This window comes from Phaseolus vulgaris, chromosome 6, assembly GCF_000499845.2.
Source record: "Phaseolus vulgaris cultivar G19833 chromosome 6, P. vulgaris v2.0, whole genome shotgun sequence".
Lineage (NCBI taxonomy): Eukaryota > Viridiplantae > Streptophyta > Magnoliopsida > Fabales > Fabaceae > Phaseolus > Phaseolus vulgaris.
In genome coordinates, this window is record NC_023754.2 from 15,628,827 (window position 1) to 15,645,348 (window position 16,522).

General features: G+C 34.8%; 2 protein-coding genes and 3 pseudogenes across 2 annotated transcripts; 3 read left to right on the forward strand and 2 right to left on the reverse strand.

The window, feature by feature from the left end:
* Nucleotides 1–199: 199 nt before the first annotated feature.
* LOC137833447 (uncharacterized) lies at nt 200–1,349 on the reverse strand. The gene is made up of 2 exons (XM_068641798.1): nt 1,241–1,349; nt 200–1,125 (listed from the first exon to the last, which is right to left on the reverse strand). The coding sequence occupies exons 1-2, from the start codon at nt 1,347–1,349 to the stop codon at nt 200–202; spliced, it is 1,035 nt and encodes a 344-aa protein (XP_068497899.1).
* A 3,686-nt stretch (nt 1,350–5,035) lies between these two features.
* LOC137833448 (protein MAIN-LIKE 1-like) lies at nt 5,036–6,322 on the forward strand. Its single transcript, XM_068641799.1, has 3 exons — nt 5,036–5,269; nt 5,344–6,161; nt 6,253–6,322. The coding sequence occupies exons 1-3, from the start codon at nt 5,036–5,038 to the stop codon at nt 6,320–6,322; spliced, it is 1,122 nt and encodes a 373-aa protein (XP_068497900.1).
* Nucleotides 6,323–8,002: 1,680 nt separating this feature from the next.
* On the reverse strand, nt 8,003–9,680 carry LOC137833449 (protein FAR1-RELATED SEQUENCE 5-like; annotated as a pseudogene).
* Nucleotides 9,681–9,855: 175 nt separating this feature from the next.
* Nucleotides 9,856–13,375, forward strand: LOC137833451 (protein PUTATIVE RECOMBINATION INITIATION DEFECT 1-like; annotated as a pseudogene).
* Nucleotides 13,376–14,543: 1,168 nt separating this feature from the next.
* LOC137833452 (protein PUTATIVE RECOMBINATION INITIATION DEFECT 1-like) lies at nt 14,544–15,818 on the forward strand (annotated as a pseudogene).
* The last annotated feature ends 704 nt before the right edge of the window (nt 15,819–16,522 follow it).

Consider the following 16,522-nt stretch of genomic DNA (forward strand, 5'->3'; position numbering starts at 1 on the left):
AAAAAATTAAGATCCTAATAAAATATTATGTAGATTTTATTTTAATTTAAAATATCGATTAAATTGAAACAATTAGTATGAAATTTATCATAACAATATTACTATTTGGTAAAGAGAAATTATAATAACAAAGTATGATAAAAAAAAACATAAAAGAGTTACATTTATTTCTTCTACAAATCAAACATTTATAAGAATTCTAACATGGCAAAGATATAGCTCCAGGTCCACATGGACGAAGAGTATCCATGTATGAAGTAAGAGAAACATAGTATTTACATTTGTTTTCACATATTTCCTCAATCTTCATGTAGTTTTCTCCGGTCAAGCCACAACAGTAGATATATTTTTCAGTAGCAAAAATGAGAAGTTCACCATTCATAACCGTGAAGCCTGTGATTGTAGGGTATTTTTCCTTCAAACCCATTTCTTTTGTTTTTAACTTCATAACTCTCCTCCACCTACTTGTTTTATAATCTTTCAAAACCCAAACTTTGAAAGTAAATCTTTTAAGTCTTACCAAGCAAATGGAGGAACTTGCCATTGACACCTTACCCCAGTTGAAAATGCTCATGTCACACTTCTGATCAGTTGAGCTCTTTCTAGCAGTTTTGGACAACTTGAGCATTGTGGAGGTGCCATTCTTGATATTGTAGGACATTATATAGGGTTCAAAATAAGGGCTCCCTTTAGTGATGTAAGAGCCACAATCTGAAATGAAGTGGATGACTCCATTGTCATGCACAGGCATGTTAAACTTCATATTTCTACCACCTGCACAGAAACCCTTTTCCATTGGTTTCCACAATCCTTCTCGAGGCTTCAAAATTTTGCATGCATAATCTGAAGACCAATCAGTTGGGGTTTCAAAATGAACCACCATGTAATCATCAAACTCATCATAACACTCCAACAACATGATCATTACATGTGCCTGTGCATTCAAATTTTCATCATGGATTGGTAAAGAAATTGGCAACCGAGACTTTGTAGCTGGGTTGCAGATGAAAAATTCAGAAGGTGTCTTATCTGTTGCACGACAAAGTATCAATCCTTGATTGAAGCTAATATTTGACTGGATTTTGAGAAGAACTGGAGAACCTCGCCGGACACTCCTGATCCTTGCTGCAAAGGTAATGGGTGCAACTTAACTTCTTCATTGCACGGTCTCTCTAGTTGTAAGAAGAAACATGTATCATCTCTTTTCAACGAGTTATGAACATGATTCACTAGAAAAAACCTTCTTTTAGAAGATTGCAGAACCCCTTGCTCACAGCTTTAAATCTGTAAAGAGATTTTGCTGGCAAATAAGTACAAATAGGAAATATCTCACTTGAAATCATGGCCATGACTGGGTGAGGTTAGTGTGAAAAGCAAAGAAAAAAAAGTGAGGAGTAGAGAAAAGTGTGTAGGCAAATTCAAAAAAGAGATGATATGATGTCTGTAAAACTCAATTTTATAGTTTGATGAATATATATAGAAATAGATAAAATAAACTTGTTAACCAAAATAAGATAAGATAAGAAAATTTTATCTATATGCATACAATTAAAAAATATTAACAAAAAATCTTGATTTTTTTTTTAATTAATGTTATTTTATTTGCACATTTTAAAACAGAAAAAAGCGACATTATTAAAATTTCATCATTAACAAAATCTCTTCCAAGAAAATGCTATATAATACAACCTAAAAAATTTCAAATTTTAGTCAAATAAAGTTATTTTATATTCTAGTTTTGATATCAATGATAATCAACCTTTTATTCTTAACTAATATTTTGTATATTTTAAGATTATTTTATATTTAATTGAGGATATTTTAAGGAATTAACACAAAAAAACTTATTAAATTAAAACTAATTTTAAAGATTAAAATAGTTGGTTACTTGATTAAATTAGAGACTGTTTTATAAATTAGTTTTTATTATTAATAACAAATTATAAAATAATTTTTAAATTAATATTTAACTATTAACTATCAAATTTTTAGGTACTAACTATTTTATATTTTAAATTAGTCCATATTACTCTTTTTAGTATAAAATACCCTAAGCCCTAAAACCTAAACTAGTTAAAATCTTAATAACTAATTTAGATATCAATTTAAAAACTATTTTATAAATCTTTATTATTAATAGAAACACTTTATATACCAATAATTTTTAAGTTTTTAAAATAATATTTAATTTAATATGATTAATTATCTTTTGTCTTTATATTTAATGATTTTATTGAAGTGTAAGGTGTAAGCAACCTATCAATCTAAAAACAGTAAATATATACAAAGTATTTAGTTATTAATAATTTGTTATTTATTTATAATTTTTTATTTTATGAATATTATCAATATAATTTAATATCCATTACAATATATATAGACAGATAGATTTATCATTTTTTCTATTTTTTTATTTGTTTTTATTCTTCAAATATATTCCAAACCTCTCTCTGATGTGAAAAAAAAAACTTATTACAGTAGTGTTAAGAAAATTTAGAAATAAAATAAAATTTTATCTGCACATACAATTAAAAAATGTTAACCCAAATTTTATTTTATTTTTTAAAATTTAACACGTTTTTGTTTTTGTTTTTATTTGCACGGATAAAAAACAGAAAACAAAATGCATAACCTCACAATCTCTTCATTAGGAAAGAAAAAAATTTCAAATTTTAGTCAACGCCCTTTTATATTTTAGTTTTGAGAGCAATGATAACTATTTTATTGATGAAATTCATATTTTGGAAATCCTGCAAATTCAGTAATCAAATATTTTAATTAAAATGTGTAGTTGATTACAATCTCATAATTATTTTAGATTCAACTTTTTATTCTTAAGTAATATAATGTATATTTTAAGATTATTTTATATTTGATTGAAGATATTTGAAATAACTAATATCTAGCGTAAGCAATTGTTTATCAATTTAAAAATAATAAATATATCAAAAGTATTTAGTTATTATTTTACAAGATAATAATTTTTTAATAAATTATTTTTTCATAAATTTTTAATAGAATTCATAGCCATAAATAAATATATATTTTAACTTTTTATTAGTTTCGGTCCTTCAAATATATTCCAATGTCTCTCTAAAACTGTTTTTGTTAATGGACAAAATGAAAAATCTCAATAAAATATAAAAATTACTTATTTGAATTTTAGTCAACTTAACAATAATCATATAATTAAAAGTGTACATCATAGGTCATCAAATATTAAACTAAAAAATAATATATTTTTAAGGATTAAAATAAAAAAATTATTGGACATTAAAAAGATTATAATTTTTTATTGTTAAAAGTATATATATTTTCACTTGTTTTACTTAAGTTTTAATTTAGAATGATCCATGATCAGTTAACTTTTTTTTTATATACACAACTATTTATTAATTTTTCATTAAGCCAATGAAAATTAATAATTTTTTTTATATATATAGTTTTCATATTAAGTATTATTTAGGATAAATTTTTATTTATTAAAGAAATGTATGGTGTAAACTCTGATACCATATTACGAAGTGAACTTTAAACCTAACTCAACCCCATAAAATCGGCTCATAGGATTGAGGTTTGCACCCACTTATATACAATGAAATGCTCTAATCTCTAGTCGATGTGGGATCTCCAACAAATCTGTTTTTATAATTCTATACATCTAACAACTATACATTCAATTTTTTTTAAAATAAAACCTACATTTACTTGACTATTATATTTTTTATAAATATAAATATTATTAGAGTTCAAAGTTAATTTTAAAATTGATTAATTTAGTAATTTTTTAAACAAATTATTGGAACACAAATATATCAATCAACTTTAGTTTAACATTAAAGATATTTTTTAAATATCTCAATTTTTATTTTATTTTCATCCATAGATATATCATATTTTAGTCTTTATAATTTGTAGTTTTTGTTTTTAATCTCTATAAGTATTTTATTTTTAATTTTTGTTTCCACGAACAAATAATAGTTTAGTCTCCTTATGTATTTTTATTTTTTATAAATATTCTGGTTTAAAATTTAAATAACCTCAAGTTAAGAGTTTATTTGTTGATAATTACATAGATATCTTATAAGTTAAGTTTTTCTTATCTTTGAATCTTAAACTCTCTTGTTCTTCATTTACAACATTCTTCCTCTCTTCTTCTACAACGGCGATGGTGATGACCGTGAGAGAAAAATGTAAAACTCATGAGGTAATATGGTTATTTCACCCAATTGAGGGGGTGCAGGTCGGAAATTGGGGAGGTGCAGGAAAAAAAGGCTACTTATTTTTCAAAAGTTCTGTCTTCAGTAGGCCCAATTTTGCCAAATCACATACGGCTCATTCTCCCTGCACCCAATGCTTTGTGACTGGCACCCAATCAGATTTGTGAAAAGACCATATTACCCTTAATGAAATTAAAAACACTTAAATTATGATCTGCACCCAATGCCTGCACCCAACAATAGGGTTCTTCTTCTTCTTCTTCTTCTTCACCGTGAAGCAGCAGCCACCGTGAAGCAGCAGCAGCCACCGTGAAGTTGCAGGGAGACACCGTGAGCCACCGTGAGCAGAGTTGGTTTGCTTCGTCGTGAGTGCTTCATCGTCAAAGAAGTTGAGGTACCGTTCATGGATTTTTCTTCGTAGAGTAGTACATTCCGGATAATTTTATCCGCAGATCACCATTTGCTTCCGGATAATTTTATCCGTAGACCACCATTTTGTTCCGGATAAATTTATCCGCAGAGGAATATTGGCATCCGGATTTTTTCATCCGGACTTCATTAATGGCTTACGGATATTTTTATCCGTAGTGCAAGAATTGGTTCCGGATTTTTTGTTCGTAATTCAAAAGTGGGTTCCGGATATTTTTATCCGTAAGCTACGTTTGACTTGCGGATATTTTTATCCAGATTGTTGTTATTGGTCTGCGGATATTAATATCCGTATTAATGTGAAATTTTTCACAAGTGTTTTAAACTATATGTGTTATAATTTTGTTATATATGTTGGATTGAATGTTACTTTTATGAAATGTAAGATGGTGCGGACTAGAGGTGGAGGAAGTTCTAATTTGGATCGTGTGCGTCCAACTGCATCGATTAGAAGAAAACGGGGTGGGTCTAGTACTTCAATTCCAAATGAAGAGTTTGAAGATTATATTGAACAAGAAGAAGTTGAAGTTGATGATGAAGGCTATCCAGGAGGGCCATTGGATAAGTCCTTACTTGTTAATTATGAACATCACGTAGCCAAACAGTTGTGGGATGGTTTGGTAAGTAATGAAAAACAAATTTTTGTATTTGTTATGTATTCCTGATTATTGATGATATATGTTGATTATTGTAGGATCGTGGTGAGCTGAAGGTCGTTTCACATGGGAGGAAGATAAATAAGTTAGGAGCACCTCATGAGCGCATAGAAGCTGCTGTAGAATTGTCTGGCTTAGGTGGTCTGCTTCATGCTAGTTATGAGAGTCTAGACCGAGGACTGCTGTGTGCTTTTGTAGAGAGGTGGCATGCAGAGACAAACAGTTTTCATTTACCGGTTGGGGAGATGACCATCACTCTTGATGATGTGTCAAATTTATTACATTTACCCATTGTCGGTCAGTTTTACACACAGGAAACCTTAGATTCTGATTCGGCGACTGATTTATTGGTAGAAGCCCTCCATGTTGACCATGCACTTGCATCTGAAGAAACAAGACACTGTCGGGGAGCTCATGTGTGCCTTAGCTGGTTAAGAGAAGTGTATCAAGATGCATGCTCAAGGAGGCAGTGGACTGTGGCTGCCAGAGCATACTTACTTCACCTTGTCGGTTGCACTATTTTTGCGGACAAGAGTGCTACATCAGTAAGTGTGTTTTATCTTGGATTTTTTGTTGATTTGAGGCTCACCGGGGGATATTCTTGGGCAGCAGCTGCCCTAACTCACATGTATGAACAGCTAGGAGATTGTAGTTATGCAAATACAAAGCAACTAGCTGGTTATGCAACATTGTTGCAGGGGTGGATTTATGAGCATTTCCCGTCTATAGGGATGAGACGTATGCAAGCATTGTATTCTGAAGATCAACCTCGGTGCAGGCTGTATGATGCTGGAAAAGGTACTTCAATTGTTGTTGTACGATCACAGTTGGATACATTGACACCAGCTTTCATTCGGTTTTGTCCATACAACGAGCACAGGGAAGAACGTCCATTCGAGTGGATTTCCTTATTCTGTGGTTATTTGAGGCTTGGAAATTGGACACAGCTGCACATGCCAGAACGTGTTCTGCGTCAGTATGGCTATACACAGATCATCCCTCGCAACCCATCTGTAATTGGACATGGTCATTCGGATACAAATGAAATGGACCGTCGATGGTTACATTTCAATGATTATGTCATACATGACTATGCCATAGCACGTCATCCTGACGCTTGCGTTCAAGAGTACATGGGTTGGTTTAGATCTGTATCACATCCATATGTGATTAATACAGATGAGGATGACCGTCCTGTACCGGTACCCTCAGATGCACGTCATCACGAAGCAGTGCCAAGTCATCATGAGGAGTCACATCCTGCTCTGGTATGCTTCTAACCTTGTTAAGATATTAATTTCTATTGTTTTTTTCTAATAGTATGTCATTCATGCTTGTAGGGTATTTGTCGTAGAATTACAGAGACATTGCAGCCATTACTTGATCATGGCGATGTCGTGGAGGGCAGCCCTGTTTGGGAAGGCATACAAGCAGCCATTACGTTAGCACGAGGAGCGACTGATCAAATAGCTGTTTATGTCAGGAGACATGCACGTAGGAATGATTGATTAGGATTTCTCAATATGTCAGATGTATTACGATTTCTTTATATGTTTCAATATGATCCTTATATGTTTCAATATGATCATTAGTACAGAAATCACTGGCTTACGCATATATTTATCCGTAGGCAAAAGTATGACTTACGGATATTTTTATCCGTAGGCATAACAGTGACTTCCGGATTTTTTTATCCGTAGGCATAACAGTGACTTCCGGATTTTTTTATCCGTAGGCATAACAGTGACTTCCGAATTTTTTTATCCGTAGGCATAACAGTGACTTCCGGATTTTTTTATCCGTAGGCATAACAGTGACTTCAGTGAATATTGTAGGACAACTGCAAATGTACTAAACATCCATAAATCTAAATTATGCTATTACAAATGTTATAATTACAAATATCGTCTAATGGACATTAGTTGGGTATAAACTTGTATCCGGCTAGTGTAGTATGTTGACCAAGTTTGGGCCGCCGGATAACGATGTGATGCCCACAATATATCCGTAGGTGGAATTGGACAACCATCTTTGAGCTTGACCTATAAAGGTAATAAATATAAGGTACACAAATCTTGATTTAGCACATCAATCTTGATTGGTTTAGTTTAAACCTGGACAAAATGATTTCCGTGGACATGTCCAATTGCAATGATTCGGTGTTGACGGAAGTTACTTGGTGCTTGGGTTCTTAAAGGAAAAATACTCAATGATTGTAACATGGACAAAGAAACAAGAATGACATTATACCGATTTGCAATAACATATCCCATGTCTGGAATTGTCATCCACTTATCTGTTCCTGCCTGCAAGTACAATTGACAAACAAAGTTAAATAAAGAAATGCAATGTAAAAATGAAATGGTTTTAGTGGTTGGTACCATAGACATGTGTTCCACTAGAAGTGAGTTCTTCAAGTATTCATATCTATCATCACCACCAAAGAGTTGAACATATTCTTGTCTCCATTCACTTAGTTCTTTTAACAAATTCATTCGAACAACAGCCCATGACTCCTCTCCCATTCCCAATTGGGCAGCAACAGCACGGTAGCCACAATGGCCATCAGCCCTAACGTCAACAACATCAACAATATATGGATAATACCCTACAGGGAACTGATCAAGGAAAGGAATACATTTTGCTGGTACAATTTCTGGTAAGACTACATCCACACCTACTTTTATCAAACCCCACTGATTTAACCCTATCAAGTTCTTCTGAAATAAGGTTCAAAGCATATTTAGACACAAAACCTAACAATTTTTTGTAAGTTGTAACCTTGAACCGATGTCCAACCACATGCAAACTCTTTTGGAATGAATCTTTGATTGCATTATGTTGTAAAATAATCATCTTATTGATGGAATCCCAGCAGAAACATAAATCCCCCATCGAATTCTGAAGAACTCTCTTTAGGCTCCAGTGTGCCGCCTCAACTCTGTTACTTGTTGTGTTTCCTAAGTGCATCACCTTATCTATCCATGCCTTGACAAATTTTTCTTTATGTGGACGTAACCATGTATCCATCACATAATCAACAAATATAGGCCATGGAGAACAGACAACTCGAGAGCATTGACACGATCTTCAAAGGCCTCAACAATATCACAATCCACAACAGATCCCCACACTTCCATTACTTGATCCCATGCCTCTCTTGGATGCACCAACATTTTACATTTTGCTTTCACATTTTTATCAATGTGAAACCGACATAGCAAATTATAAGCTTCAGGAAACACCATTCTAATTGCATTCATTAAGGCAACATCTCTATCACATACCACCACCCTAGGGCATGAATCAACTCTTAAAAACAACCCTTTAAGTCTGTCAAGGGCCCAAAAAAAATTATTTTCCTTTTCTGCTGCTAGTAAACAAAATGCAACGGAGAAAGTCAAACCTGTAGACGTAATCCCAACAACCTCAAGTAACGGCATCCTATACTTGTTCGTCTTGTACGTACTATCCATTAATATGACAATGTTAAATGAGTTCACCAATTTTACTGAATCTGGGTGTGTCCAAAATATATCTTGCACAATATTAGAGACCTCATCGCACCTACACCAATGCACGTACCTGTCTCGCTCTAGTAACAACATCAGTTGTTGCATTTCTGTTCTGTGACCTCGTTGTGATCTTCGGTGAACAGTGATTGCATTATAAACCTGCTTAATCGTTGTCACATTCTTTTCATTTCTCTCTTTCATGGTTAGTAAAATATTTCTTGGCTTCACCGCAGTTTTACTCATATCCTCAACCATAACCTTTTCCTCTATACTTAACCTTCCAGCATAGGGATGACCCACCATTGTCTCTGCCAATTCATGATTGTGAGAACCACAAATTAATTCCACCTTCCACCCTTGACCACCTTTGACTGGTTTGCCTCGCAATCTGAAAGGACACTCACACTTCCTACTTCCAGTTTGACTGACATCTACTTCTTTTTATACCGTCTGTATTTACCTCCTCTCTCACAACCTAACAATACATAGGTCATCCTTCCTCGTTGGCCCGTCCATGTATCTGACCTTAATATAACAATGACAAACCCATAACTATAGCCAACACTTCTTGCCCAATCTAACAGCTCATCTCGATCACGAAATACCTACAATAACATTCTTAAAAATTTAAAAGAACATCTTGATCATCATGCCAAATTTAAAAATAATTCATATAAAAAACATTCACAACCCAACATTGACCATACCTCATTTGTAGAAAATGCCCCACTACATTCATGTGCCCTGTGTTCATTATCTAATGCGTTATAACTTGTTGACTGCTCCAGATCAACATCATCTAATCCATCCCACACATTAATCTCCCCTAAAACTCCCATGTATGACTCTGTTGTATCCATTCGGTTGCTGAAAAAAATTAACACTTCACTTCCGGATAAATTAATCCATAACCAAAAAAATATCAACAGTTAACTTACGGATATATATATCCGTAAGGCAATATTATGAACTACGGATATTTTCATCCGTAAGGCAAATACTAGTCCCGGATATTTTCATCCGTAAGGCAATATTATGAACTACGGATATTTGCATCCGTAAGGCAAATACTAGTTTCGGATATTTTCATCCGTAAGGCAAATATGAACTACGGATATCAGCGTCCGTAGGCAAATCCTAGTTCCGGATATTATTATCCGTATACAAAATTTTGACTTCCGGATATTAATATCCGTAGGCAGAAAATTTGAATTCCGGATTCCGATATCCGAGACCAGCTGAGCTCGAGAAAATAACCAAAGACGAACGAAAATGGCTTACTTACCTCATTAACTTGCCAAACGAAGCTTACACTCAACTTAGCAACAATGAACGAAGCACAACCTTCTCTTTTGCAGCTCAAACCAAAGCTTCACACATTCATGAACTTCTTTTTCCTCACCATTCAATGTTTTCATAAATGAAGAAGACAAGGGCATTTTTGGAATTTAAAAAATGTATCGGGTGCCAATCACAATTGATCGGGTGCAGGAAGCAATTGCCATCACATACGAACAACGCAGCTCAACAGAAAAGCTTAGTAACTACCTTTCAATTTAAAGCTAAGCATGGCGCCAAAAAAACGAAAGCAGTAGCAGCAGCATTGTGGTGATTGTTGAGTAGAGAGAAGAGAATGTAGTGGTGCAGCGATTCACGCGATGTGGAAGTTGTTGTCGCCGACGACGAGGGATTTTCAGTTTCATGTTCTCAGGGCCATCGATCTTCGTTGAACCTCCAAACTCACGACGGCGCTTCCATCTGCCTCGTCTGCTTCTCCAACCTCCTCTCCAATCCTCTCTCCCCAACCGTCCATGTCTCCTACGCTCTCTCCCAGCTCTCTCGATCCTTCTCACTTCCTCACTTCCTTCAACCGCTTCTCACCTTCCACCCTCACTTCTTCCTTTCGCCTCTCGTCGCCGCCCTCTCCTCCTTCCACGACGAACCAATCGCCGCTCAGCTCACGCATCTCATCCTCTCCCTCTCTGCGTCCGCCGATCCTTCCGTTTCCCGCGAATTCGTCGCTAGGGTTTCCGATCGCATCACTTCCGGTGCTTTCGGTTGGTCTTCCCCTCAGCTGCACATGGTGATTTCAGTTTCCCTTCCGCATTTTTACCTTGTCAATTAACTGTTTGAATAAATTTTTTAGTAACCTTTTATAAGTAGGAAGTAAGATAAATTTAGCTTTCTTCGATAGCTAAAATCAATTTATATAATTAACAATTTCATGAACTGAAGTGTTTAAGTTTATTTTAACTTCATTAAAGTATTCAATTCATTTTTTAAAAGTGTTTATACTTATAGACTAGTTTATCCATACATAACTTAGGATTCACCCTAGATATGATTGCCTATTACAGAAGTTAATAATCTTATTATACCTAAATGGAAATTTTTATGGATTGTTTCTATTGTTCTGAATGGACAGGTTCACTGCCTTGGGGCTCTTCTGAATAGTGAGAAGGATGATGATCTCCATAAACACATAAAAGACATTTGTAGCCTCATTTCTGTTCTTGTTACGGGCCTTCGATTTCCGAGGTATTGTTCACATATATTATGCTTTGGATACTTGCTGTACCGAGGAATTTAAAATTTATTTCACGTGGTAAGTCCTTTGCTCGCTCCGTGCAGTGAGGAGATCCGAGGGGAGGTCCTCTTTGTCCTTTATAAACTATCTGTTCTTCAGAGTACATTAGCAGAGGGAGAAGGAAGTGATATGTTGATTCCCTTTTGTCCACAGATATTGTACCTGTTGGTCGATGTGCTCATGGAGACTGACGATGTTCGCTTGAATTGTATTGGTCCGTTATCAAGTTCTCAGTATTTTTGTTCCTTGAAAAGAAAACTCCAAACTTCTTTTTGGTTGTCTTGTTTGTTTTAACTTTTTCGTGAAGCCTATTTTGGATGGGTAGACTAGAGATTGACATTAGGACGTTGTCTCAAACGGATACTCAACTACATAACTACTCATAGTACTAGATACAAAGGTGGTATAGAACACTAGACTTTTACATGTTGACAATATGAAGACAAAAAACACTGGCATGCCATGCATTACATCTGATGACCATTTGTTTCATGAATTTCAATGGAAAGGTTGATTACCTGTTTGTATCTTTCTCCAAGAGTTTGCATCCGTATCCTGCATCATCCGAATTACCAAAGTTGCTGGCTTAATGAACGAGTGGTTAACGTTAAAATTCCAGGGATGGTTAAAAGTCAGTAGTATGGCCATAGTTCACAGAATAGATATCAACAACTGTAAGATGCTATAGTTTACAACATAATTGTCATTTTTGTTTCTTTTTTGAATGACAGTTTACATTTTTGTTAATTAGCACTTTTGACCATTCTGGCTCGAAGACGTTTGCTCAGGGAAGAATGTGCATATGATGCTTGTAACATCTCTTCCAATGGAGGAGTTAACTCTAAAGAAACTGAAGATGGAACCAGGGGCACATCTCTGGTAAATCTGTTTGCTGAAGCCATCAAAGGCCCATTACGTCGTCAGACAGTAAAGTTCAAATCGGCACTATAGATTTACTCTTTCACTATTTGTCTTCAGTCAAAACTTCAGACTATGAGATTCGAGTCTTGGTGGAAGAAAATATTGCGGATTATTTATTTGAAATATTAAGATTGTCAGGTGAGAACCTAGTATTGAACTTGCCAAAGAAGTTCTTTCTCTCCTAGATGAAAGCGATATTGATTTTGCTGTGTTGAATACTGTGCATACTTTATAGCCTCGTTTATTGCCACAATATATAGACTGAAAACATTTGTCCTAATTTAGATTCATTTCTTATTAACGGAATTCAGAGTTGGTTATCTGGATCTAGTCGGTTTTATTAATCTAATTTAGTTTACCTGAACTTTTTCTGTTATAAGCTTGTGAATGCAGAACTTAATTTTGTCGTTATTGTTATGCATTGGTACGTGGCTTACTAATTATTCTATTAATGAACAGAGTATAAGGATCCAGCAGTCAAGATGCGCCTTCAGGTTATCAACTGCTGAGGAAAGTTTTAAACTAAGACTCGTTGTTGGAATTTCAACTCTTATTCCGGCATTACATTATGTGGCGGACATTCCTTTTCACCCTGTCCAGTGTGCGACATTGAAGCTTATTTATGAATGCATTTCTCAGTGCCCTGGATCTGTATCAATTTCTCAACTAGAGGAACTGATTCTTGTTTTGATAAGTATGCTCAGAAAGTATTCTGATGGAGAAATGGGTATGATTCCCGAGACCTTTATAATGGTCTGCTCCGTCTTTGTGGCTCTTATAAGATATCCATCTTGTAATGGAGCTCTGGATATGTCAAAATCAATCGTGGAAGCAACAAGACATGCCATTTTAGCTTGTCTCTCTGAAAGGAATATCAACCAAATTTTGCAACAATAATCAAACTGTTAACGTCCAGACGCTAGCAGAGTTAGTATCAACAGAGGATAACTACGGAGCTAGAATTTTCGTGTGCCTATTAGCACAGCTCTTGAAGGAAGAAAGGCATGCATGTGACGTAGTATGTGTTCCCAATGTCATGGAAACTATGGTCCATGTCTACCCAACTGCTTGTGAGCAATTATCTTTGCATGGAATGGCGACAACAATCAGGAGTTGGTTTTATTTGAGTAATTCCTTGTCGACAGCAACTTACATGTCCATCTTGATTTTGGTTTTTAACACTTTGAGTGCATCCTGAAACACTATCTGCTGATCAAAGTTGGGTTGCGGTAGCTATGAAGGTTTGAGTAGCTGAACTTATATTTATTCATATTGCTCCCGTATAAATTTAATCATTATCATTATTAGACTTCTATTTTAAGTCCTATCTTCCTCTTAGAGCGGCCTACTGACCTATTTTTTATGTGGGTAGAGCCATTTTTGGGTCTCATTTCCTTTGGTTGTCTACTGACCTCTCTTTTTTTATTTGGTTAGAATACAATTGTTCGTGCCAATTTACTCTAGCTTTCGACATAGTCCCTGAATTTTCTAACGTTCCACCCTACTTCTGTTCAGAGGTGTTAGCAGTGTCGTTTGATTCAATTTTTGGTTAAACATTAAATTTGTGTGATTTGATTGATTTTAATGTAATATCAAATTCGAACCCATTCATGCATAATCTTTGTCCGTAATGATGACATGGCACATTATTGAGTTTTGTTAATACGTTGTCATTTAGCCCGATTTTCAAATTTGAATATGCAGAGGAGCGTTAGTTACAAGCATTTTAGGGAGAGCAGAGCTGTACTCTGTATGGCTAAAGATAACTGATGTGAGGATTGAGTAATACAATGCCCATGCATGCAAAAACATCTGTAGTACATTATAATGCATAACAGGCCACCAACAACTATTTGGAGATGTGTTACAATAATTATTACGAAATATTAGAAATAAATAGATACAAGTATAAGCACCAAATGGAAGTAGATTACAGCAAAACCACCATTGTTACAGATGAGGTGGAAAAATACATAATGATAGAGTATCCCTAGACATACTAGAAAACATAATGACTCAGTTAATGATTGTTCTCACACCACGTCCACTACTGAAGATGATAGAGTAGTATTCAATTCCATCCGAAAAGGTTGATATCTTAAGTGACGAAAGTCTCTTCGTTATTGGCATTCTTTCCTTAATTTTGCATCTTTCCACCAAGAAAAGACTTGAAGAGACTTCGAAGGCCGTTCTTTTTAATACTTCTATAATCTCAATGGTCAACACCGTAGTCTCTACTGCTTCTTTGAAGGGACCTGCTTTGGTAGAACACGACGAGGGAACAAGCACTGGAGAAACTTTAATATTTGTGCTTCTGCTTCATTACTTCGCGGTTAAAAGGTAAGCCCTTCACATCAGTAACAAAAAGAAAAAAAAGTATATTTTATCTTCTTCACTTCTGGCAAATAAATTATAGCATATTAAAGTAAGAAAATTATATTTTGCACCCTTAATGGTCTTTTCTAAATATTTAAAACAATGAGTTTTAAATCCTAAATCTTCTATTCTAGCTTGCATGCTATCCTACCAGAGTTTGTGGATTGGCAAAGCTTCTTGTTTCATTGAAACCTGTTGGGAAAAACGGGTAATTTTCCCACTAAAACAAAACCCTAACAGAGCTACCCGACAAATAATATTAAATAAATAAAGCGAAATAATAAAAGAGATAAAGAGGAAAAAACACACTCGAAAATTGTTAATGGAGTTCGGCCTGTTTAGCCTAATCTCCTGTAATCAAGATCAAGATTGCTGCTTCTTATAGTCTGTTGGAGTTATTTAACAGAATATCAGATCAAATAAACAGTAATCATGAAGAGTTGAGATGTACTGTTGGGTACTTAATGTCCATAAGGAGCATATTGGAAGGGCTGGTTTTATATAATGATCTGGCTACAAATTTTTGCTTCTGCCTGTCAATTATTCTGGGATGGGAAAATCTGACAAAAGAAACAAAACTCTTGGAAGGGAGTAGCTGGTGTAGATTGACTATTGAGGAGATGACAATATCTTTTTGCAGCTCCTGCTTTAGCATCACAATCATTCACGAACAAACAAAGCCCTCAAGTACTCATAGCTATAGCTTTGCTAAAACTGCGTAAAATCCCTCAGTGGATGAGATCTGTGTTTGATAGTTAAAGTATATCTGGCATACTGGATAACTTTACTGCAAGTAACTTGAGTTCGGAGATTTTGGTTTTATTTCGAGAACTACTGGAATCTAACTTCTTAACTACAGAACAAATTGCAACTATAAATCAAATTCCCCAGGTAACTCCTTCCTTGTCTTCTATTAGGTTTCCGCAGTTACTTTATGCTTTATCCGTGTTTGCACCATACATACCATTATTTCCTTGTATTTTGTAAAGCTCATACAATACAATTCTTTCATGCGTAGCGTATCCATTTTATAAGGTGATTCAGCAAAAGAATAATGTGAAAAGGTTCCCTTTACACTCATTGAAATTTGTATACTTTCGTAGGGAAGGAAAGAGAAGAGAGATAGGAAGGATACAGAGAAAGAAATAAAGTTTAAAATGGGTATAGAAGTTAGAATGTGTATAAAACTTAAGGTTATTTAAATTGTATATGCGCCGTAGTTATGCCATTCTGATATTTACAGGAATGCAGAAAGTGCATTTACACTAACTATGCTCAAGAGGGTCTCCCAAATGAGGTGATAAAGAAGGTCCTCACGGCATCGTATGATACGGGAGACATTTTTTTGAGTTTCTCATTGATTTAATGACATCAGAGGCGTACGTAGATACGGTTTCCAGGGGATTTCATACAGGCAGTAAAAAGCTCTCAGAAGAAATAGAGATGTTTTACACTTCCTTGTCTGTAGATGATGGTGGTTGTAGGTAGCTTCAGTTTTTCATCTCATCCATGGTACGTTTGAATTTGGCAAAGATGGTATAACTACCTATCTTGGTTTCGTGCAGTCATGCTACCAGTATGTTTTATGTCAATAAAGCAATGAGATCATTGTAAGTCCATTTCTCTTTTCTCTGTCCTCAGGGTGAAGGGAAGAGTACACTTCTTCACAGGTTTTAAGACCAGTTTGAGTGTTATTTGTCTTCATTAACTGTTATAGTTACTTTTCCTCCCCTTCCATTAATATGCTGATATCTATTCAAATCTATTTTCATTTATGGGTGTTCATTGTGTATATCTATGTAATAAACTGAATTGAAT